The sequence below is a fragment of the Poromitra crassiceps genome (assembly GCF_964638095.1).
Source record: "Poromitra crassiceps genome assembly, chromosome: 1".
Lineage (NCBI taxonomy): Eukaryota > Metazoa > Chordata > Actinopteri > Beryciformes > Melamphaidae > Poromitra > Poromitra crassiceps.
In genome coordinates this window covers 114,534,631-114,560,997 of record NC_139623.1, presented here as the reverse complement: position 1 = coordinate 114,560,997, position 26,367 = coordinate 114,534,631, and the positions used below count along the sequence as shown (strand labels likewise).

General features: G+C 44.7%; 1 protein-coding gene across 2 annotated transcripts in view; it reads right to left on the bottom strand.

The window, feature by feature from the left end:
• Positions 1 to 6,844: 6,844 nt before the first annotated feature.
• The window catches only part of mef2d (myocyte enhancer factor 2d), a gene marked incomplete at its 3' end in the record, with an annotated part of 137,441 nt that continues 117,918 nt past the window's right edge, over positions 6,845 to 26,367 (bottom strand). Inside the window, exons 12-13 of one of the 2 annotated variants that reach the window (XM_083635406.1) lie at positions 10,542 to 10,592; positions 6,845 to 7,286 (exon numbers count right to left, since the gene is read on the bottom strand). In XM_083635406.1, coding sequence (XP_083491532.1) covers positions 6,845 to 7,286; positions 10,542 to 10,592 — 493 coding nt within the window. The remainder of the gene's footprint in view (positions 7,287 to 10,541; positions 10,593 to 26,367) is intronic. The other variant, XM_083635407.1, reaches the window with a different exon arrangement.

Here is a 26,367-nt window from a genome sequence, read left to right as displayed (position 1 = left end):
TTTTTCCTTTATTTTTTGTCTGCGCCAAAATACCGAAGTTACTCTAGTAAGAGTCACTAAATACATCCTTAAGTGCACTGATAATGGTAAAAACACAGTAGGCCTACTGAAGCTGCTCTGGTAAGAGTCACTAAATGTGCACTGATAATGGTAAAAACACAGTACTGAAGCTGCTCTGGTAAGAGTCACTAAATACATCCTGATGTGCACTGATAATGGTAAATTTTCTAGATTTACTATTTTCGGTGTTACCAGAGTGCATTTCTTTGACACCACTGACCATCCTTCCTGGTGCAGGATGGAAAAACTCATAAGCATAGAAACACAAGAACACACACAGAAAAACGTCTGTTTGCATGGATGCACAGAGACAGAGATACTGACAGACAGGTCACTGACTGAACCGTCTGTGGTTTATTCTTAGCGGCCTGATCAAGGAGAGTCTGTCTGAGACACGAGTTGACCGGCTGCTCCGGACAAACCAGCTGACCTCCACAGCTGACGGGTGTGTGTGTGTGTGTGTGTGTGTGTGTGTGTGTGAAGGGAGGGGGGGGGGGGGGGTCCATCCATCACTCCACCCTGGATTTAGCTGTAGGCTGTCAATGATCTCATTAGTCACTAATTTGCTCTCTGGCAGAGACAGAGCTTGTATGATTGAAAGGAAGCACTATCAAACTACATTATTCACTGTCAGAAATAATCTTTTTCATATTCTCTTGAAAAATTATCGAAAATCAATTTCCCTTTAAAGTAGGCTACGCAGTTAAGAGGAATCACAAATGCTTGTCTCATAACTCTGAATTGGTATTTTTCATGTTTTAACATCGAATGAAGGGTCACATGCCGATGCCGATGCTGATGCCGAAAGACTGGTCCACGCATTCATCACCTCACGCATCGACTACTGTAATTCACTGCTGGCAGGCCCCCCCGCCAAAAACATCCAGAGACTACAATATGTGCAAAACAGTGCCGCCCGTGTCCTCACAAAAACCCGGAAAAGTCACCACATCACCCCAGTCCTCCACTCCCTCCATTGGTTGAACCAGTGCATCAACCCTCCTGCTTGTCTACAAGGCCACCAACCACCTCGGGCCGACCTACCTTCTGGACCTCCTCTCCCCCCAAACCTCATCCCGGACTCTCAGGTCTGGCAGCCAAATTCTGCTTGCAATTCCACGCACAAAGCTCTCAACCATGGGAAATCGTGCCTTTTGTGCACTGGGGCCACGCCTGTGGAATCTGCTCCCAGGATCCATCTGGGCCTCGGACTCCCTTGCTGCCTTCAAAAGCAGCCTAAAGACCCACCTTTTTCACGCTGCGTTCGACTAGGGCCTGTTTTAATCCTCTATTTAAGTGTTTTTATTTTTATTTTTATTGTGTGTGCTTGTACTTTCTCTTGTGAAGCACCTTGAGATGTCAGTTTTGATTTGAAAGTGTGCTATACAAATAAAATTCATTATTATTATTACATGCTCCTCTAGTTTGAGCAAAGTCTCAAACCTCTTGGGCTGATCAAACTCTTTCAAACTCACTGGATAAACTCAAAAAGGTTTCAACTTCAGACTACAAACTAGGCTGTTTGTCTCCGTTCCTGAGTAGTTGCCATTTTGTACATTCATAAATTAAACTGCATTCTCTATCAGACACTGCTGCAGAGACACTGTAACAAACTGTAACATTGCCATCTAGTGGTTAAAACACTGGACTGCTGTTGTGTCAACCTCAGCACAACAGCACAACAACAGAACAGAGCAAGAGAAAGTCTCAATAAAGACACAAAGCCGAGCCTCTGTGTAGGTCAACTTGTCTATTTAATATATAAAATACGGTAAAACATACGCAAAAAGGGGAAGGGGAAGAGGGGACCAATGGATACTTTGGTACAATAACAAACACTTTTTTTTGTAAAAGCAGTATAGAATTTGTAATAACATATCAGTGCATACTTTATTTATGAAAATATACACAAATTGTATATCATTCTCCAAAAACAACAGAAAAATTATTTTTACAACAAAAAGAAAAAGCACACTAGCCGAACACAATATATTAGCTATCATTTATTTTAAACATTTTTCTTCAATTAATTTTTTTTCTTAAATTTATTTCTGTGTGATGTGTATATTTGTGTCGATATTACATTTCAGTATTTTGTTTCCTATAACATGATTCATTCTTTGCTCATTTTAGCGGCCATGCATCCGGTCAGAATAAGTTAGACACCCCCACCTGGACACTGAAGGTTCATACATCTGACTAAAAACTGCAGCATTGAACTGTTGGTTTAGCGCCTCGCTCCTAATATCACTACGGCTGTGTTGTTTTGTTTCATAACAATCGTGCAATATCAGTAACACCCTTTTGAAGAAAAAAGGAAACCCAAAAAGAAAAGAAAAATATATTTATAGAATATTTTATATAATAATAAAATAAAATTCCAAATAAAACAAGATGCCTAACCTACACAAAGAAACGCAGACAGAGAGAGAAAAGGTAAATTGCCATTTCTATATCATCATGACCGATTCCATCAGTGATGGCTCTATGGTATAGTGATGATAATTACAATAATAGTAATAATATCAATTGTCAGAGAACAGTTAGAATAAAAACAGACCATAGAACTGTCACCAGCACAAAGTAACACTGGAAAGTGAGTGAGACTTCTAAACATCATTATACATAAGGAAATATATTTGGGGGGTGGGGTGGGAGGGGTTGTGGGTTTTTAAACTATTTCTCATGACGATTGTCTTTCCGTTTGGTGATTACAGCGACCCCTAGTGTTGCTCTGAGGAACTACATCTCCACTCAGCTCCTTCGCAACAGATTGCATTCGGTTTGTTTTTTCTTCTTTTTCCGACGAATCTACAAAACCCTCAAGGTTGAGTTTTGCGTTTCTTTTGTTCAAAGCTCAACATTCTAACAGTCTAAAGTGGGTGAGTTTACGCTCTGTCACTCGCTCAGAGAAACCAGAGACTCACACACTTGTTGTAGAGTCTGAATAAACGTGTGTGTGTGTGTGTGTGTGTGTGTGTAAGTGAGAGAGAGAGAAAAGAGAGACAGAGAAAGGAAGATGATTGTAGTAGTGTGATGTTGATGTGGTGGGATAGGGGGGAGGAGTTGGTTGCCCATGGAAACAACCCCGATATAAATTAGATAATTTGACTTGTCGATTTGGTGCTCAACGGCATCTACAAAAAAATATATATGTAAAAAATATATATATAAAAAGAAAAAAAAAAGGAGCCAATATCATTCAGCTATCTGGACGGAGTAAACACAAAAGTGTGTGATTTGAGAGTGTGTATAAGTGTGTATCTATATGTATGTGTGTGTGTGTGGCACATTAAGGTTAAGCCTGGCGGGGTCACAGCGAGGTGAAAAGGCTGGCCTGTAAGAAGGATCTGGTGGTGCGGTGGTAAAGTGGATGATGTGTGCAGCGCTGGATTTGGGACGTAGACATTAAAAGATCAGACCTCCGGCTTAACCGCACCCACACCGCAGCCAACCTGCCTCCACAGATTTACCCAGCACAGGGCTGCATGAGTGCTTTTAGAGGGAGAGAAAAAATTGCACTCTTGACCTGTATTTTCTTTTCTTATCCACCCCCCTAGCCCCAAATCCCATTTTCCTACATTTATAGAGTACAAAAATGACATCCTTCAAAGTGCACAAAATGCCCAAATGCACTATAACCGCTTAATCTTGTTTGACCTCTCCGTGATATACTGTAAAACTAGCCATGACAGGGGGAGGAGAGGTGGTTTAAATATACTGTACACATTACACACACATACTATACACAGTACACACACATGGCTTGGCTTCTACAGAGGACAAGGGAACGCCACTTCTTAAACCAAAGACGGGACATGGGACCCTTGGCTCATGTGATCGCATGTCTGTGAAAACAATACCAGTCTAACGCCTGGAACCACCTGACTGAATGTACTAAGTTGTACTATTTTGATCGAAAGGCTTCTGCTTAAAAATGATTGAAAATAGTGAGCTATTAAACAGTGAAGACGATCGATCCTATAATGTCTTTCCAAAGCCTTTTCCTTTCCATCAAGTCAAAGCATCTAAAAAACAAGATAATTTGATTGGACATTTTTTTGGTCGTTGCATAATTCCATTTGTGTTATTTCATAGTTTTGATGTCTTTACTATTGTTCTAAAATATGAAAAATAGTACAAATAAATGTGGTGTCCAAACATTCGACTTGTACTGTGCGTGTGCTAGGGTTCAACCGATATGGAATTTTGAAGGCTGATACCGATATCCTTGTATTTAAGCGGCTGATAGCCGCTATTCAATATCTTGAATTTTTTTTATATTTAATAAGTATTTTATTGTTTCATTTAGCGGAAACATGTAGAAGAAAATAACCTAGTGGTTAATTACTGTTTAGAGTTTGACCAATATGAGTTTTGGCGGTCAATACCAATATTTTTAGACTAGAAGTTGCTGATAACTGATATTTTGTGCCGATATTCTAAATCTTTAAATTAGAAAATTACAAATTCAAACTCTCCATTGAAGAATTATACATTTCTTTTTATTTAAATCAATGAATTATATAAAATTTGCAAAAATAAATAAATAAATAAATCATTGGAGGTTTTACAGACTGTTTTGAGTAGCTGTAGTCTTGGAGGAATCTCCATCATATCTACCAGTCGATCGCCGATATTTCATAAAAGCCAAATATCGGCCTGTTATACTGTATCAGTCTAACCCTAGTGCGCGTGCATGTGTGTGTCTGTCTGATGCGGTGTCAGGCGTTTTAAGAGGGTGTGAAGGGAGAAGAGGGGGGGGGCTAAAGTGCGCTCCATCAGTGACAGAGTACTAACCATTGCTCACTCAAAAACAGTCCAAGTCACCACGATTACTCTACTGTATGCCTTCCCTTTCTGCCTCTACAGCGCCCTCTCCTGGTTCGTCGACATATTACACTTTATATACACGCATAAATAAAATCATAAAAAAAGACGCATCCACTGAGGATCAATGCATTTTCTTTTTCTTTTAAGGGACATCCTGCCGAATATATAGTTTTCTTATGTACAATCCCTGTCGTCTGGTGTCATCTCCTGCCTCGCTTGCTACCGCCTGAAGCTGTTTAAATATATATTTGTATATGATCTGTTTTTGTTATTTTTATTTATTTATTTTTACCTTCAAAAACACCTTATCCCTGTCACACAAAAGCCACAAAGAAAGGTTACAGATTGCTTATATACATGGTACCTCACATTTCTCCCCTCTGGACATCAGCAATTTAGATCCCTTCAAAACGTTCGTCATTCGACAAAACTCATTCTGACTGTGTGTGTGCGTCGCAGGGGTGTGTTCAAGGATGACATTGAGAATGAATAATTGCCAAATTCACTTTCTTAAAAAACAGAGCAGTTGAGGTAATGAACACACACAAACACACACCAACAGCACGCACACAAACACACAGAGACACACACACACACACACACACACACACACTCAGCATATGTAGTTGACACAAAGTGGGCGAAATGACAAGTATCTGTGAGGTGTGTCGTCGAGCTGTTGCAGCTCTTCCCTGATTCAAAGAAAAACAGTCTTTTACCTCAGCAACAAAATCGTGTTCCTGGTTTGACAGCTAGTCTGCGTGGGTTCAGAGTAAACAAAGACCGGGGGGGCTGTCGGTCTCGTACGTGGCGCGGCCGCGGCGCCGGGCCGCCAACGTGGCCGCTGGCTCGACTGCCGGGGAGGGAGGCGGAGTTTCTTTTAGTGTCTTCATATTGAAAACTGAAATGATTTCAAACTCTACAGAAGATCAACAGTCAGACAGAAGGACAAAACTTCACGCTTAAAGAGCAAAAACAGGCTCTTAGAAAAAAATGAACAATGTAGAGAGCAACAGCAACGTGGCCGTGGCAAATGCATACAAAGAAGTGGACTCATTCGGTGATACTGTTTCACCACAGAGCAGTGCAGCTGCTTTTGACCGAAACCCACACTGGCTAAACACATAGATGGTTGGGAACTTACTACCAGCCGCCAACCAAATGCAGGGCATGCTGGGAAACTGAGGCTAGTAAGATTGCCTGCTCTGTCAGACAATTTGAACTCGTAGCCGGCAGGTGAAATAGCCAAAGTTGCAAAAAAAAAAATGATTTGGCGGCAGACGAAAATGTTAGTCTCCTGTCCTGCTGCACATTATGCGTCTGTGTTTTTATATGCGGTCTTTTTATGGAGAGTGAAGAAGAAACCCAGCAAAGACCAAACCCAGCAAAGACCAAACCCAGCAAAGACCAAACCCAGCAAAGACCACGGCATCTCAAGTTCCTCCTTGCGTCTATGGTGAGGATAGATTACAAACTAACCCATTCGCTTCAATTCAAATAGACTCAAGTCCAACAGTATTATTGTACTGACAGATAATCCCTGGTTCAGTGGCTCAACCCAATAGGGTTTTGTGTGTGTGTGTGTGAGAGAGAGAGTACATTAGAGTACAAGTGTATGCACATTGCCATAAGAGTGTCTACAAGTGCCACATGAGAGAGAGAGACGGTGTGTATTCGCATGCTTGTGTTTGCATGTGTGTGTGTGTGTGTGTGTGTGTGCGTGTGTGTGTGTGTGTGTGACTGTGTGTGTGTGGTGAATGAGATGGTGTGAGGTCAGCATTTCCTGTGTGGACAGTAGGTTACTAGGTAGATGGCAGGGATATGTGTGTATGCACAGGGGAGGACGGCGAGAGGGGGGGGGGGGTGCTGGTGGTGGGGCATGTACACAAGCCACAAGTACACATCTCCGTCCGTCGGTCCGTCCATCTGTTTGTCTGTCCCGCTGGTCTCTCTATGTGACCCAGTTTTCCATCCTCATCCTCTTGACGTTGGCCCCCTCCTGCTCTTGCGGCTCGGCCGAGGAGGGCCGCAGCAGGACCATGGTGTGCTGCTGCTGGGCCCCGGGGCCGGCCTGGTGGTGGTAGTCTGGGGCGCCTCCTCCTCGTTGAGCCCCTCCTCCCTGGTCGTCACGGTCGCTGCCATCGTATGAGCTGCCATTGCTGCTGAGGCTGTCGACGGGCGAACGGCCCTGGGCCCCGGGCTCCAGGCGCAGGGAGCCGGGGTAGCCCATGCCCTGGCCTTGAAGCTGGCCGCCGCCACCTCCACCGTGGCCCCCGCCAATGGAGCTGGGGGTGCTGCGGTCGCGGTTGGGTGAGACAGGTTCAGACTTGATGTTGATGTTGGGGTTTGTGTTGACCGTCAGTGTGGCGCCTTGAGGTATGTGGCCCAACGGCCTGCACAGGTGGAGCGAGAAAGAGAGAGAGAGAGAGAGAGAGAGAAGGGGAACAAAGGGAAAGAAAAGAAGCAAGAGTGAGACACCTACTGGATCAACAAGGCAACTACAAAGATAGGGAACCTGTTTTTACATTATTGTCCTTTATATCCAAAAACTGTAAACTGTTTTGACATCACTGGTCCACAACTGAACTCAAATCAACTCTCAATAACTGTCAAACTAAATTAATGCCTACAAAATAGTTTACAGTTTTTGGATATGTGTGAGATCATCTGCAAAATAAATCAGCATTGTTTCAGTGAAGTTCTGCTTTAAAGAATAACCACTGGCAAATGAAGGCACCATCCAGATAAGCAAACACAGAACCAAGCCACGTTGCATGATGCCATTCACCACAGCAGCAGGCTGATGTAGGTGGGCTTTAACACAAGCAGGACACACAGATACAAACAGGACTAAATGATTGGCCACATTAAAGCACACTGTCCAATCAAAAGCCATGCAGCCAAACCTCCAAGTTGTCTTCATATATACAGATGTTACCTGTTTCAAAATGCCCTATTGAAGCAACTGCCGAGTTCAAGAGTCCAACAAGATGTCAATGAAAGCTGACACAGATTGTAATGGTATTAGTCTGATCACTCTATGAGCAAAACTCAGTGAACTAGCAGCTGAAGAAAAACACTCACTTATGTTATGTTCATAAGTGTTCCTGTTGGACCAGTAGTGTTAGACATTCAAGTCTCAATTGGGTCACCCACGCAGTATTAGGTTAGGTTAGGATGACACTGGACAGCTATATAGAGACCAGGGCTCGTAAACAAAAGGAGCTTGTTTATTGGAGAGAGTTTTGGTCACCTGTCATTCTGCCATTGAGATGTTGGCAGTGATTCCAGTTCCTGTAACTTTAGCTAAGCATGATGCACTTGGCTTCCTCTTTGCTGTCGTTTCCTTCTCTGGTGCTCATAGCAGTGAAGAACACATGAAGCCATAGCTGCATAGCAGCACTTTGCCCTCGCTTCATTTTGTTATGCTAGATCTAAGATGAGGAGGTGCTGGCTATCACATTTTAACACCTGCTCTCTTCTTAGAGGACTGAGACTCTCTGTGACATTATTTGGTGCCACCAGAGTTCAAAGGTCATCGTTCTCACCTGGACAAACCAACCAAACTATAGCTGTGATCAGATAGAATGCTTTCTTTCTCGTGCTTTTCACCCCTTAGAGGCACAGCTCGTGGAGAGAGCAACAACTCAAAGGCTGCAAGGAACATGACATCAATCCTGTTGCTATGCAACACATTTGACAGCAACTTGCAAGCTTTCTAATTAGTGCAAGCTAGCTAACCTGAAGTAACAAAGGGGATGAGGGGAGATGCACGCCTGCCTGCTGTGACCAAACCATCCACAACAACTGAACAGAAGCTCATTCAAAAGGCTGGGGCTGGTTCCACAAAGCACCTTAAGTTTGCTCCTTAAGTATGACACTTAAGGTTTGATTTCTCCTCAGCTGAGGAATATACTTAAGGGTGTTGCACAGCATCCTTAAAATGTTTCCTTGTTTAAGGAAAACACTGAGGCATTTACTGCACTGGAAGAGATTTTACGGCAGTGCTTTCTCCGCGGGGTCCGCGCGTCGCCTCCATAGAATCTCTCATATTCCCTCAATTACTAACAGACTGAGGGGAGTTTAAGATACTGTAAGACTCCCCCAGGCAATCTGGTTCTGTGGCACGCAAACGTACATGCTGTCTTCCTGTGCTTCTCTAACACACACACACACACACACACACACACACACACACACACACACACACACACACACACACACACACACACACACACACACACACCGTAATACCCCTACTCTCCTACAGTATATTAACTCTCCTACATCCTCTCTCTCTCACACTGTCCTATATTAACTCACTATGAACAGTCATATACAAACACACACACTCTACCACATACATTCTATCTATCTATCTATCTATCTATCTCACGTACTATCCTATTAACTCACTCACGCACACAGTCATACACACAAACACACACACTCTCCTACATTCATTCTCTCTCTCTCTCTCACACACACACACACACACACACACACACACACACAGTCAAATCCCCAGGCGTTGAGGCTCACTCTGTCTTGGCATGCCCACTTCATCACGCCCGGAGCGGGGCGGTTCGGCCCGGGGCAGGTAGATGGATTGCGGTGTTGCTATGGTGAGGCAAAACGGCTGAGTCAGCGGGCAGGTGACAGTGATGAAGGCGAGAGCGGCAGGTGCGCCCAGAGCCAGTGAGCGCTAACACAGCCAGTGCTAACACAGCCAGCTAATGCAGCCACAAGCAGCAACACATAGTTACAGTGCAGCCATGTTTCCCAAAAGCAACTCTGCTCTTCCAAAAACAACTTCCTCCATTCAAATCAAATTAGACGGTTTGTTTTTACTCTCCTCTCACTGGCAAACTCATGATGTATAACTGAAGAGGCCGTTTCTAACATGCTAAATGTGTTTCAAAAGTAGATATACTATGTTGAATAATAATAATAATAATAATAGTAATAATAATAATAAGCTTTAAGTTGTATATTTTTTTTGTCATTGTTAACTTATTTAGTACTTAACTGCAAAAAAGATTTGGCATTCAATTGGGAATATCAAATATCCAAATATATCAAATGTGTGTAATACTCATAAAATATTAGCAGGTGTACTGTACACTGGAAAAATGTACACCTACTTTTGAAACTGGCTGTCTATCCACCTTGGAAAAACATAATTATCTGAAGTTCCTCATTACGTTTTTTTAAAGGATTCTTTAAAAAGGCGCAGTAATTTGTTTTCATTTTTGCGTTATCAGTGATTTTGTATGAGTACGTATCATTTAAATTGAAGAGGGGGTGGATTACATTATTTTCCATACCGTTGGCTCCTACTTTCATTCACATATTTCTCCATAGGATGTCACTTGTGTATATATAGACATACAGTGTATACAACCATCTTTTGCTGTATTTATCTTTGCTATATCCTACCACTATGTACAGCTGTGAACACTACACCCAATCTCTCCACAGGGATCATTCAAGTTTGATCTTTTTCAAATACTGGACATGTTATTTTGGTAGCAAACTCTTTGAGTATAGATTTGGGTTAGGAAGTGTTGAGGTTCCTTGGAGCAGCAGATGTTTTGGGAAACAAAGCGTGTCATAAATGTGCAGCTAAAGTAGAAAGAGTACAGTACCAGCAGAGGCCCTCCTCCCTGCCAAAGAGCAAGTTAGATTGAGAGGCCAAGCTGTGGAGGGAGGTGGAAAAAGACATAGGCAAGTTAAAAACCTTAACACAGGAGGGACAACAGATGGACGGTGGCCAGTGATGGCCAAGACAGACAGACAGGGATACTGCCGAAATTCAGCTGCTGCTCAAGTCACACCGCACTACTGCTGCAGACAGGGCTGGGTGTAGCTGGAAACTGTTACTGAAGCTGTTAACACGTTAGCTTCCCCTGCTGAATGAACGCACGTTTCATTTTGGAATGAATAAACGGAAAGACATCTTCTTTTCCTAAACACTGAACTGAATGACACAATAACTGAAGAAGTAAGAAGAGGCCTTCCGACAAAAATCGACTCCCATGTCAGAAATCAATACTGATAAGTATTGATTTTTGATACCCAGGCCTTGTTACAGCCGGATGCAAAGTGTTATCTCGCTGTTTAACATGGCATGGCATGGCATAAACTAAAGTATGTAGGGCTGCAACTAACGATTATTCTCATTGTCGATTATTTTCTCGATTCATCGATTAGTTGTTTGGTCTATAAAATGTCAAACGGTGAAAAATGTCGATCAGCGTTTCCCAAAGCCCAAGATGACGTCCCCAAATGACTTATTTTACCCACAACCCAAATAAATTCAGTCTACTGTCATAAAGGAGTAAAGCAAGCCGAAAATATTCACATTTAAGAAGCTGGAATGGGAGACTTTTGACTTTCTTAAAAAATTACTCAAACCGATTATCAAAATAGCTGCAGATTTATTTAATAGTTTACAACTAATCGATGAATCATTGCAGCTTTAGACATATGATCATCTGGTAGCATTGTATTGATTGAACATTGCATTGTCTTGTGTGCTAAATAAAAGGACATTGGGCCCGTAATGCTGGGCATTACGTCAAATCAAAACCAATCAGACCAACCAACCCGTCTCGCGATCGCTTAGTGCGAGGCATGCAATATGCTGTAATTCTCTCCATGCGTAATAGAGTGGACTCACTCGTGCCGAGGACAAAGAGAGATGGAGAGAGCTTATTGACAGATCATCTGTGGTGCCAACGACCCTCCGGGTTATGGGATAGGTGCAGGTGAATAGCCTATGTCCATTGTCCAACAGGTTTTCTCAATTAATTTCCCTCTTTGCGATGTGATAAAAGTTTCTCAGTGAGTTATACTTGATTGCCTCACTGAATTATCTGCTAATATTAAAATTTAGCAGCAGAATTTGATGTCCTGGTGTGGCAAGGCTGTGCGTAATGACATATCCAAAAGGAATTTTACTCTACACTGCACTGTACAGCACGGAAATTATGGTGCGTTCAAGCGCAGCGGGGTATTTAGCGCGTAAGAGGTGCTTTTAAAAACTCTTAGCGCAAAGTAATTGCGTGCTGCTGACGATAGGATAATGCCATCTACCCCCACATATTTGCGCTCAAACGCCTGGTTTGGCATGTGGCACGCCTATGTGCCGGCCCCCAATTTGCATTGTGCACGGCGTTAAACAAGGACAAACACTAAATTAGCGCTTTTGCGAAGATAGGGCCCATTGTCTTTGGAAGCTCAACTGAAGCATGGTGACAGTCTTCCAGGTATGAAGCAGTGCAGAGGATAATGAAGCGAAGGCTATGTTTTAAACAGCCAGTCCCTAATCTGCACTCTCGGCAAACAAAGAATCCTCCCAGGACGTTTGACTGGACCGGCGCTGATAGCATGTGTGCTACATCGTGCCCTGCAGACAAACACCGTGTCCTGTAAGCAATTTAGCAGTGTGTGCACTGTCTGCCAGTGGTTTCCTTCAACCACAACAGAGATGGAGAGAGAGCTGAGAGAGGGAGAGGAGAGACAGAGACAGAGAGAGCTCAAACACAGACAGACATGAAGTTTTTGTGGGCGACAAACACAAAGACAAGAAGAAGAAAAAAAGAGACGGGGGTAGTCGGGTAGAGTTAGGGCGTTTTCACACCCGTGCGACTCTGGTTCGTTGTCCCCCTTGTTTGGGCAGGTGTGAACACAGCAATCGCACTCGGGTGCAGACCAAAATAACCTTTAGTTTAGCCTCGGTCCGGTCCCCCACAAACTCTGGACTTGTGGTGGGAATGTGATCCAACCTTGACCCAACTATAGCAGTATAGTATGTTCAAGATGTCAGAGTGAACATTCCAATTTTTTTTGTAGTGATGCATTTTGGTTGGCTTGGATTTTTCTCCATGTGAATAGAAACCAAACGGAGGGGAAAACGCTGCAAGCTTACAAACTCATCAACTGATTTGGACTAAAGCAAACAAACTATAGGGGCGCTATCGTCGTATGGCGCTATCGTTTGCACTGCCATTTGCGTGCCTCTTATGCTATCTTCCCTGCGTCTTAAGCTATCGTCTGCCTCCACCATCCAGTTTTGCGCTGGGATCTAAGTGCAGACACAGGTGTAGGTGTGGCCCAGGCATGTCCGTGCGCCTCTTAGCCTATCATCTGCCTCCCGCAAGTGTCATTTTGCGCTCTGGCGAAGATACCGCCATGTTCCGAGTGTAAACACACCAAAATAGGTGTTAGAAAAAAGGGCCTTTGGTGCTCTCAATAGAGAGCCGCAGGGATGACGTATTTTTGTAGTCAGAACGCGGAAGTCCCGGACTTCCTGGTTCTTCACTGTTTCTGTCTATGGGATTTTTGAATGGGTTTTTGCAGCGATGCTTCAAATACGGTCTCTGGGCAACGCAAGATTAATCAAACGTGAACCAGAGTTCAGTCGGATAATCTTCACACATGAGGACCACTTTCATGAGTTTTGTAGCGTAAATGCGAGCCCTAGAAGTAAAAAGCTCGAGCGAAGCTAATCCAGAACTACACACTGTCGCATAGGCTTCCACGTCACGTCAGCACTCAACCTGGACTGTTGTTGATGTGTGCACTGATTACCCCGGGCTGAACGGGGCTGAACCAGGTGAGGGAAAGAGAATTTCCGTGTTCGTCCTTTGAAGTGGTGACGTTATTGACGTATATATCCCCAGCGACTCAACAGTGTAGTCTCATTTAGCTGTTTGCTAGCTAGCCGCCCTTTTAATGGCACGTAAAAGCTTCAAAACTCATAAAAGTGGTCCTCGTGTGTGAAGATGATGTTACTAAACACTGGTTCGCGTTTGATTAAGCCAGCGTTGCCCAGAGAGATTATTAGAAGCATCGCGCCAAAAACCCATTCAAAACTCCCATAGGCGAAAACAGTGAAGAACCAGGACTGTTAGCATCGATGATTTCCGGACTCGTTCCTGCGGCTCTCTATTTTAATGCCACCGAAGCGCAGCGGGCTGACACGCCCACAATTAGAGCTTTGTGCGGCGCTATTCCAGCACAAAACGGGCGCTAACGCAAAATTACCGCCATTGCGACGATAGAGCCCTACGTGTGAAAACGCCCTAAGACCAATAAAAGATTACACCCATTCTGCAGGCTCCACATTGATATTCGCACCAAGACAGACAGAGACACACACACACACGCACGCACGCGCACGCGCGCACACACACACACACATGCACGCACACACACGCACGCACGCACGCACGCACGCACGGGGAACCGAATACACAGACAGGGACAACAGGGACAATGATGCAGACGTGTTGTTCTTTTTATTTCCTCTGAACGTGTCCCAACTGGAGGCCCCGTCTGCCACTAACGCATCGCCTCGGAACCAGAACAAACAACACCAAACCATCCGGCTCGGCCCGCAAGCAACTGGCATGGATATAAATAGGCAAATGAGTCAAATGCAAAGGTTGGGAGGGGGTCGACAGGTGTGCGCTGAGCTAAAGCGATCCTGACACAAGAGCGGAGAGCAATTGGCTGCTGCAGCGGAAGAGCAGGAAGGAGTGCAGGAAGCGTTACAGGGGGAGGGGGCGAGAAAAGGATAACACCGCAGAAATCATTTCCTCATGCGTCCTGAGGCGAGTTAAAGCGCGGATGACAGCGGAGACGAGGCGAGCCACCAAGCCGCCAATCAACGGCTGATTGGACGCGCTCGCTCGCTGTGCGACTGTCATGTGACCAAACCAAAACAAACCGGACTTGGACTTTCTTTGTTTCCCCCCACCGCAGCCATGCCCACGTTCTGCCCATCCCGCCTCAGGACGCTACGGGTTTCCGTTCTGTTTTGTGAACAGTTTGGCGAGCTGGGAAGCTTCCCACCTTTACAGTACGCGTTACAAATGTCACTGGCTCCCACACTAAGAAAAACAAGGAGACCTGCTCAGTATTCCAATAGCAAACCAAATGGTGCTGATGCTGTGCCACATAACCCAGTGGTTCTCAAACTGTTTCATGTCAAGGAGCCCTAAACTGACACAAATTAGACCACGGACCCCCATTTGATAAGAGTTTGTCCCAGGGTCACCCATCTGATAAGATTTTTGCTTTTATGTTTTATTACAGAAAGTATATGAAACCCATGACCAAAATAGTCATACTGTACATTCTGTCATTGTGTTACTTATGGATGGAATTATAGTGAAAATAAAGTATTCCCCCTTTTGCTGGGGAACCCCTGGGGCGTCCCCGGACCCCACTTTGAGAACCACTGCCAGGATTATGGATCAAATACAAATCTGATTACAATGCAAGGCTATTCGTATGAGTGCTTGAGGAACATCTCAGCTATCTTCAAGTACATCAGCCATTGTAAAAGGACATGTTTCAGTACTTGAAACTGAAATTGTAATAGACTGTTGCTTCTGCTGTGGTGAAACAGCAGTTGAGGGGTAAATGGGTCGTTAACACAAATCCCTCTTTAAGGGAAAGTGTATCTGCTGGCTGCTTGTTCAGGGGTCTCAGTTTGAGTCGTTTTACTGATGTGGTTGACAAAGGCAAGTCTGTGCACTGCCTGCCTGCTATAAAGTGACTGTAGTGCTGAACCCCCCAAGAGTCACAGTTACTGTCAACAATAACAAACAACCTATTGTCATTATTTACATGGATAATATTCCCCTTGGATGAAATGACAACAAATGGGGGACAAACTCTCTATGTTGACATTGGCTCTGACATTATTTTGAGTGTATAAAAGGAAAAGAGAAATCTTGTGAATTTCTAAACGTCTTTGTTGTCTTGAGGGCTTCTGAGCAGCTGTGTTGTCTTTTGAACTGACTTTATGGTCAAATGCATCATGCATCTGTAGCGGGATTTCTACTGAACAAGACGACATCGGCATTAAAGGAGAATGTCTCTATTTCTCAACCTGTAGCCTGTACTACGAATGTTGGATAAGAAGATCCAGGATCTGTCCCTTGATCTGGTTTGTCTAAACCAGATCAGCTCGATTGTAGTTAACTTGTACTACGAACCTCGTTTGCCAGTCGTTAACTCGAACCAGGTTTTTCTAATCAAGTTGACTGCGCGTGCACATGAAAATGCCCGTGCACACGAGCTCGTGCCCGCAAAAGAGGCGTGGTTTTTAACAACTAGCCAATCACAATGCAATATGGACCGCTCAGCTCAGAACCGTAGCTTTTACAGCGCCAGACACGCCTATTTCCTCATTCATCAAAGCCATCGACTACTATGTCAGAATCAAAATCCGCATTGGATATTTTTAGTCTGTTCCCGAATGACTGTCTAAAGTTACCACTTTTATTCACATCAGTCATTTATTTGAAGAGCGGTTTCTGCCTCCACGTATCCTACAGCAGCTGAATTCACCCTCTCAATAAACTGCGAGTGGAAGCAATGTGTAGCCTAATGTCTCAGTCCAAAATCCGTAGACCATTTAGGCTCAACGAATAATAATGATGTCATGTTTAGTCGCACTGATTGAATAATTCCTATAGGCTATCAATAAAAAAAAGAATGATAATAAAATTAAAAGAGGCTTCTGAACGACACGGTATGTGCGGGCATAGATTTCATTTATAAAAAATAGCCTATTTTGTGGTCACATATATTGTCAGCAGAGTCGCATATCTCCATATTTCATATAATGATGCTGGAAATATGAAGTTCAATCACATCATACAGGCCAAAAGCAACACTTGCAGCTGCAAAATGCAGGAGTAGGCTAGATATGAATCATCTTAATATGGGATCGCCTGTGTGCAGGTGATCCCATATTAAATTGCTTAGATGTAGTAGGCCAGCATGTAAGCTATGACTATTTCAATTCCAACCCAACGTCAGTCTCAGCTCCATTGCGCACACGGCACCGTGCGCTTTGGAGACGTTTATGTAACCTTTTTATGCCGGTTTAGTGATATTTCTCCACTCACTATTCAGCTGCAATCCATCAGCGGGATCAAACAACGTATCTAGGCTACTTGAGAGCACAAAAATGAATATATAAAAACATATTCCAAAGTGGTATAGGGCTTAATTAAAATAGCCAACAAGTGCAAGGCTTTAGTCCTTGATTAACATTAACATTGATTACCATTACTCATTCAACATTACAATTCGTGCTCCTTCGGGAAACTCATCCAGAAAGGGGTTGGCCATTTTTCCAAACTGCTGATTCGATTGGTTCGTGGGCGGTGGATTTAAGGTCTAATCTTATCCTTGCAACTTAACCTGCTACGGACCAGGTTAAGTGTGAAGCATAAGTTGCTATGGAAATATATGTCGGTAAGAAGTTAACTTGCTTTGTAGTACGGCCAAACCAGGTTTAAACCTGAAGTTACCTCGCTAAACCACTAAACTGGCTTTGTAGTACAGGCCTCTGGTGAGCTTTGCTTGGATTAACCTAACAGAAAGCACATGGCTGAATATTTAGCTAATTTTCAAGAATATGGACGTGGACGTGGCATTTGAATCTGATGGCTGCCCGTATGTATTTGAACCGGAGAAAAACGTTCTATGATGATACAAACGGAGGCGCCAGACATGGAGACAGAGAGAAGTAACACACAGACAGAGGGAGTGAACACACTGCTGCAAGGTAAATGACATTTGTTTTCTCTCTCTCTTTTGCAGTAACAATGTGAGCCTGTGTCTGCTGCAAAAACAAGCTTGTTTAGTGGACGTACGTGCAGGCACGTACGTGCTGCATCAATTTCAAAAGATTTCTGCTCACATTATTTAGTTATCTATACTATAATGACGATACCGTCTGTCTGTCTCTCTCTCTCTCTCTGTCTGTCCTTCGCGTATCTCCAGAACCGTTGGTTGGATCGACTTGAAACTTGGGGTGTGCGCTGATGGCGACCCGATGGAATGCAGTGCCCTGTTTTTGTGCAATTCGGACGCAAAACACGTTCGATATTTGAATATTTGTCTTCAGTTCTGCTCCTTCCAGCCCTAAGCCCCAGCTTTAATTAGGGCTGTTGACACCTACTGAGAAAGTAAACACAGGAACGACCCTGTGTTTAGGGGGGGGGCAGCATCCCTCCTCAGGTTCTAATTAAGAGCAGAGGGTGAATAAATCTCCTCCTATGTATGTGCCTGTCCATATAATGACGATACCGTCTGTCTGTCTCTCTCTCTGTCTGTCCTTTGCGTATCTCCAGAACCGTTAGTCGGATCGACTTGAAACTCGGGGGGTGCGCTGATGGCGACCCGAGGGAATGCAGTGCCCTGTCTTCGTGCGATTCGGACGGGAAACACGTTCGATATTTGAATATTTGTCTTCAGTTCTGCTCCTTCGAGCCATAAGCCCCAGCTTTATTTGGGGCCGTTGACACCTACTGAGAAAGTAAACACAGGAACGACCCTGTGTTTAGGGGGGGCAGCATCCCTCCTCAGGTTCCAATTAAGAGCAGAGGGTGAAGAAATCTCCTCCTATGTATGTGCCTGTCCAAATATGCATTTACAAGTCTGTCGTGAATAAAATCAAGGGGAAATAATCAGTAGAGCTCCGTTTTTTATGTGGCTATAATGGTAGGCTATAATGAGTCACGCATTCAGAAATAATATCCTCTAGGGCAGGGATACTCAACTTGCTTTGCCCGGGGGCCACTTTTGTGAAATGATAGGAGGCCAGGGGCCAGTTAATAAACAAACAATATACATTTTTCTGTAGTTACTTGTAGTTTTTTGGGGTGTCAGCCGGAGTTTAGTCTGACAATGTTGTGCACACCAGATAGTTAGTTAGGTTAAGTTAGTTAGGTTAAGTACATACATATTACATAAGTGCCTGGGTAGCGAGCAGACGGCGGTATTTGACAATTTAACTGAAGCTCAGCCAAACTTTATTTCACATTAGTTACTATTGTGAATTAGATTCTAATTCACAATGAAAACGAAAGTGAAATTATTAGGAAATGGTCGCGGGCCGCATCTGGCCCCCTGGCCGCAAGTTGAGTATCACTGCTCTAGGGCCACGCCACTTCCGGGAACCCCAATCCTGTGTAAGTAGGGTTGGGAGTGTGCCCTATTGTGCAGTGCAGTGCCCTGTTTTCGTGCAATTCGGCATAGCGCCACCTACTGGCAACATAAAAAATGCTGTTTATCTCAACAACCGTTCGTCCGATCGACTTCAACTTTGGGGAGTGCGCTCAGGGGGACTCAAGGGAGTGCAGGGAGCTGAATTCCGTGCAATTTGGCATAGTGCCACCTACTGGCAACACAAAAAGCGCTTTATCTCCATAGCCATTCATCTGATCGACTTCAAACTTGGAGAGTGTGCTGCTGGGAACCTGACACAGTGCAGTGCCGGATTTCGTGTAATTCGGCACAGCGCCACCTACTGGCCACACAAAAAGTGGTTTATCTTGAGAACCATTCGTCCGATCGACTTCAAACTTGGGGAGTGCGCTGCTCGGACCCCGATGGTGTGCAGTGCCGCATTTCATGCAATTTTGACTTATTCCAGGACTGTTTGTATGTATTTTCTTCGCATATCTCGAGAACCGTTTGTTGGATCGACTTCAAACTTGCGCTTAGGGGGACCTGACAGAGTGCAGTGTGTGTGCGGGGGGGAGCGCCCACGGGGTGGTGCATGGGGGAACGGACACTGCACTAGTACATTAAAACAAACAAACACGGAAATAGGGTCCAGGTTGAAAAATTCAGAGATTCTCCTTTAAGGGGGTAAAAATACTTTGTAATTATTAATCAAGTGTCAATTTCCCAAAAAATGGTAAACATGGTAAAAATGGGCTCAGACTCCAGAGGGATATGGGAAGTTAAAAGACTATACACCATCAAATTCAAGACAGCCGAGCCTATCAAGTTTACGTATCAAAAACACTTTTCTTGATAGACCATTGATAGAATGGCCATTGCACATACTCATGTTACAGCAGTGCTACAATACAAGCCAGTGTCCCGTTACATCTCTACATACACGCCTACGTACATGTCCCGTTACATCTCCACATACATGCCTACAGTACATGTCCTGTTACATCTCCACATACATGCCTACAGTACATGTCCCGTTACATCTCCACATACATGCCTACAGTACATGTCCTGTTACATCTCCACATACATGCCTACAGTACATGTCCTGTTACATCTCCACATACATGCCTACAGTACATGTCCTGTTACATCTCCACATACAGGCCTACAGTACATGTCCCGTTACATCTCCACATACATGCCTACAGTACATGTGCCGTTACATCTCCACATACAGGCCTACAGTACATGTCCCGTTACATCTCCACATACAGGCCTACAGTACATGTCCCGTTACATCTCCACATACAGGCCTACAGTACATGTCCCGTTTTGTCTCCACACAGGCCTACAGTACATGTCCTGTTACATCTCCACATACACGCCTACAGTACATGTGCCGTTACATCTCCACATACAGGCCTACAGTACATGTCCCGTTACATCTCCACATACAGGCCTACAGTACATGTCCCGTTACATCTCCACATACAGGCCTACAGTACATGTCCCGTTACATCTCCACATACAGGCCTACAGTACATGTCCTGTTACATCTCCACATACAGGCCTACAGTACATGTCCTGTTACATCTCCACATACAGGCCTACAGTACATGTCCTGTTACATCTCCACATACAGGCCTACAGTACATGTCCCGTTACATCTCCACATACAGGCCTACAGTACATGTCCTGTTACATCTCCACATACAGGCCTACAGTACATGTCCTGTTACATCTCCACATACAGGCCTACAGTACATGTGCCGTTACATCTCCACATACAGGCCTACAGTACATGTCCTGTTACATCTCCACATACAGGCCTACAGTACATGTCCCGTTACATCTCCACATACAGGCCTACAGTACATGTCCCGTTACATCTCCACATACAGGCCTACAGTACATGTCCTGTTACATCTCCACATACAGGCCTACAGTACATGTCCTGTTACATCTCCACATACAGGCCTACAGTACATGTCCCGTTACATCTCCACATACAGGCCTACAGTACATGTCCCGTTACATCTCCACATACAGGCCTACAGTACATGTCCCGTTACATCTCCACATACAGGCCTACAGTACATGTCCCATTACATCTCCACATACAGGCCTACAGTACATGTGCCGTTACATCTCCACATACAGGCCTACAGTACATGTGCCGTTACATCTCCACATACATGCCTACAGTACATGTGCCGTTACATCTCCACATACATGCCTACAGTACATGTGCCGTTACATCTCCACATACAGGCCTACAGTACATGTCCTGTTACATCTCCACATACACGCCTACAGTACATGTCCTGTTACATCTCCACATACACGCCTACAGTACATGTCCCGTTACATCTCCACATACAGGCCTACAGTACATGTCCCGTTACATCTCCACATACAGGCCTACAGTACATGTCCTGTTACATCTCCACATACACGCCTACAGTACATGTCCTGTTACATCTCCACATACACGCCTACAGTACATGTCCTGTTACATCTCCACATACAGGCCTACAGTACATGTGCCGTTACATCTCCACATACAGGCCTACAGTACATGTCCCGTTACATCTCCACATACAGGCCTACAGTACATGTCCTGTTACATCTCCACACACAGGCCTACAGTACATGTCCCGTTACATCTCCACATACACGCCTACAGTACATGTCCCGTTACATCTCCACATACATGCCTACAGTACATGTCCCGTTACATCTCCACATACAGGCCTACAGTACATGTCCCGTTACATCTCCACATACAGGCCTACAGTACATGTCCTGTTACATCTCCACATACACGCCTACAGTACATGTCCTGTTACATCTCCACATACACACCTACAGTACATGTCCCGTTACATCTCCACATACAGGCCTACAGTACATGTCCTGTTACATCTCCACATACACGCCTACAGTACATGTCCTGTTACATCTCCACATACACGCCTACAGTACATGTCCCATTACATCTCCACATACAGGCCTACAGTACATGTCCCGTTTTGCCTCCACATACATGCCTACAGTACATGTCCCGTTTTGCCTCCACATACATGCCTACAGTACATGTCCTGTTACATCTCCACATACACGCCTACAGTACATGTCCCATTACATCTCCACATACAGGCCTACAGTACATGTCCCATTTTGCCTCCACATACATGCCTACAGTACATGTCCCATTACATCTCCACATACAGGCCTACAGTACATGTCCTGTTACATCTCCACATACACGCCTACAGTACATGTCCCATTACATCTCCACACACAGGCCTACAGTACATGTCCCGTTTTGCCTCCACATACATGCCTACAGTACATGTCCTGTTACATCTCCACATACATGCCTACAGTACATGTCCCGTTACATCTCCACATACATGCCTACAGTACATGTCCCATTACATCTCCACATACAGGCCTACAGTACATGTCCTGTTACATCTCCATATACACGCCTACAGTACATGTCCCATTACATCTCCACACACAGGCCTACAGTACATGTCCCGTTTTGCCTCCACATACATGCCTACAGTACATGTCCTGTTACATCTCCACATACAGGCCTACAGTACATGTCCTGTTACATCTCCACATACACGCCTACAGTACATGTCCTGTTACATCTCCACATACATGCCTACAGTACATGTCCCGTTACATCTCCACATACATGCCTACAGTACATGTGCCGTTACATCTCCACATACATGCCTACAGTACATGTCCCGTTACATCTCCACATACATGCCTACAGTACATGTCCTGTTACATCTCCACATACAGGCCTACAGTACATGTCCCGTTACATCTCCACATACAGGCCTACAGTACATGTCCCGTTACATCTCCACATACATGCCTACAGTACATGTCCCGTTACATCTCCACATACAGGCCTACAGTACATGTCCCGTTACATCTCCACATACATGCCTACAGTACATGTGCCATTACATCTCCACATACATGCCTACAGTACATGTGCCATTACATCTCCACATACATGCCTACAGTACATGTCCCGTTACATCTCCACATACATGCCTACAGTACATGTGCCATTACATCTCCACATACATGCCTACAGTACATGTCCCGTTACATCTCCACATACATGCCTACAGTACATGTGCCATTACATCTCCACATACATGCCTACAGTACATGTGCCGTTACATCTCCACATACACGCCTACAGTACATGTCCCGTTACATCTCCACATACATGCCTACAGTACATGTCCCGTTACATCTCCACATACAGGCCTACAGTACATGTCCCGTTACATTTCCACATACATGCCTACAGTACATGTCCTGTTACATCTCCACATACACGCCTACAGTACATGTCCCGTTACATCTCCACATACAGGCCTACAGTACATGTCCCGTTACATCTCCACATACAGGCCTACAGTACATGTCCCGTTACATCTCCACATACAGGCCTACAGTACATGTCCCATTACATCTCCACATACAGGCCTACAGTACATGTGCCGTTACATCTCCACATACAGGCCTACAGTACATGTGCCGTTACATCTCCACATACATGCCTACAGTACATGTGCCGTTACATCTCCACATACATGCCTACAGTACATGTGCCGTTACATCTCCACATACAGGCCTACAGTACATGTCCTGTTACATCTCCACATACACGCCTACAGTACATGTCCTGTTACATCTCCACATACACGCCTACAGTACATGTCCCGTTACATCTCCACATACAGGCCTACAGTACATGTCCCGTTACATCTCCACATACAGGCCTACAGTACATGTCCTGTTACATCTCCACATACACGCCTACAGTACATGTCCTGTTACATCTCCACATACACGCCTACAGTACATGTCCTGTTACATCTCCACATACAGGCCTACAGTACATGTGCCGTTACATCTCCACATACAGGCCTACAGTACATGTCCCGTTACATCTCCACATACAGGCCTACAGTACATGTCCTGTTACATCTCCACACACAGGCCTACAGTACATGTCCCGTTACATCTCCACATACACGCCTACAGTACATGTCCCGTTACATCTCCACATACATGCCTACAGTACATGTCCCGTTACATCTCCACATACAGGCCTACAGTACATGTCCCGTTACATCTCCACATACAGGCCTACAGTACATGTCCTGTTACATCTCCACATACACGCCTACAGTACATGTCCTGTTACATCTCCACATACACACCTACAGTACATGTCCCGTTACATCTCCACATACAGGCCTACAGTACATGTCCTGTTACATCTCCACATACACGCCTACAGTACATGTCCTGTTACATCTCCACATACACGCCTACAGTACATGTCCCATTACATCTCCACATACAGGCCTACAGTACATGTCCCGTTTTGCCTCCACATACATGCCTACAGTACATGTCCCGTTTTGCCTCCACATACATGCCTACAGTACATGTCCTGTTACATCTCCACATACACGCCTACAGTACATGTCCCATTACATCTCCACATACAGGCCTACAGTACATGTCCCATTTTGCCTCCACATACATGCCTACAGTACATGTCCCATTACATCTCCACATACAGGCCTACAGTACATGTCCTGTTACATCTCCACATACACGCCTACAGTACATGTCCCATTACATCTCCACACACAGGCCTACAGTACATGTCCCGTTTTGCCTCCACATACATGCCTACAGTACATGTCCTGTTACATCTCCACATACATGCCTACAGTACATGTCCCGTTACATCTCCACATACATGCCTACAGTACATGTCCCATTACATCTCCACATACAGGCCTACAGTACATGTCCTGTTACATCTCCATATACACGCCTACAGTACATGTCCCATTACATCTCCACACACAGGCCTACAGTACATGTCCCGTTTTGCCTCCACATACATGCCTACAGTACATGTCCTGTTACATCTCCACATACAGGCCTACAGTACATGTCCTGTTACATCTCCACATACACGCCTACAGTACATGTCCTGTTACATCTCCACATACATGCCTACAGTACATGTCCCGTTACATCTCCACATACATGCCTACAGTACATGTGCCGTTACATCTCCACATACAGGCCTACAGTACATGTCCCGTTACATCTCCACATACATGCCTACAGTACATGTCCCGTTACATCTCCACATACAGGCCTACAGTACATGTCCCGTTACATCTCCACATACATGCCTACAGTACATGTGCCATTACATCTCCACATACATGCCTACAGTACATGTGCCATTACATCTCCACATACATGCCTACAGTACATGTCCCGTTACATCTCCACATACATGCCTACAGTACATGTGCCATTACATCTCCACATACATGCCTACAGTACATGTCCCGTTACATCTCCACATACATGCCTACAGTACATGTGCCATTACATCTCCACATACATGCCTACAGTACATGTGCCGTTACATCTCCACATACACGCCTACAGTACATGTCCCGTTACATCTCCACATACATGCCTACAGTACATGTCCCGTTACATCTCCACATACAGGCCTACAGTACATGTCCCGTTACATTTCCACATACATGCCTACAGTACATGTCCTGTTACATCTCCACATACACGCCTACAGTACATGTCCTGTTACATCTCCACATACAGGCCTACAGTACATGTCCCGTTACATCTCCACATACATGCCTACAGTACATGTGCCGTTACATCTCCACATACATGCCTACAGTACATGTGCCATTACATCTCCACATACATGCCTACAGTACATGTCCCGTTACATCTCCACATACAGGCCTACAGTACATGTCCCGTTACATCTCCACATACAGGCCTACAGTACATGTGCCGTTACATCTCCACATACAGGCCTACAGTACATGTGCCGTTACATCTCCACATACATGCCTACAGTACATGTGCCGTTACATCTCCACATACATGCCTACAGTACATGTCCTGTTACATCTCCACATACAGGCCTACAGTACATGTGCCGTTACATCTCCACATACAGGCCTACAGTACATGTGCCGTTACATCTCCACATACATGCCTACAGTACATGTCCCGTTACATCTCCACATACACGCCTACAGTACATGTGCCGTTACATCTCCACATACAGGCCTACAGTACATGTCCTGTTACATCTCCACATACACGCCTACAGTACATGTCCCATTACATCTCCACATACAGGCCTACAGTACATGTCCTGTTACATCTCCACATACAGGCCTACAGTACATGTCCCGTTACATCTCCACATACAGGCCTACAGTACATGTCCTGTTACATCTCCACATACACGCCTACAGTACATGTCCTGTTACATCTCCACATACACGCCTACAGTACCTGTCCCATTACATCTCCACATACACGCCTACAGTACATGTCCTGTTA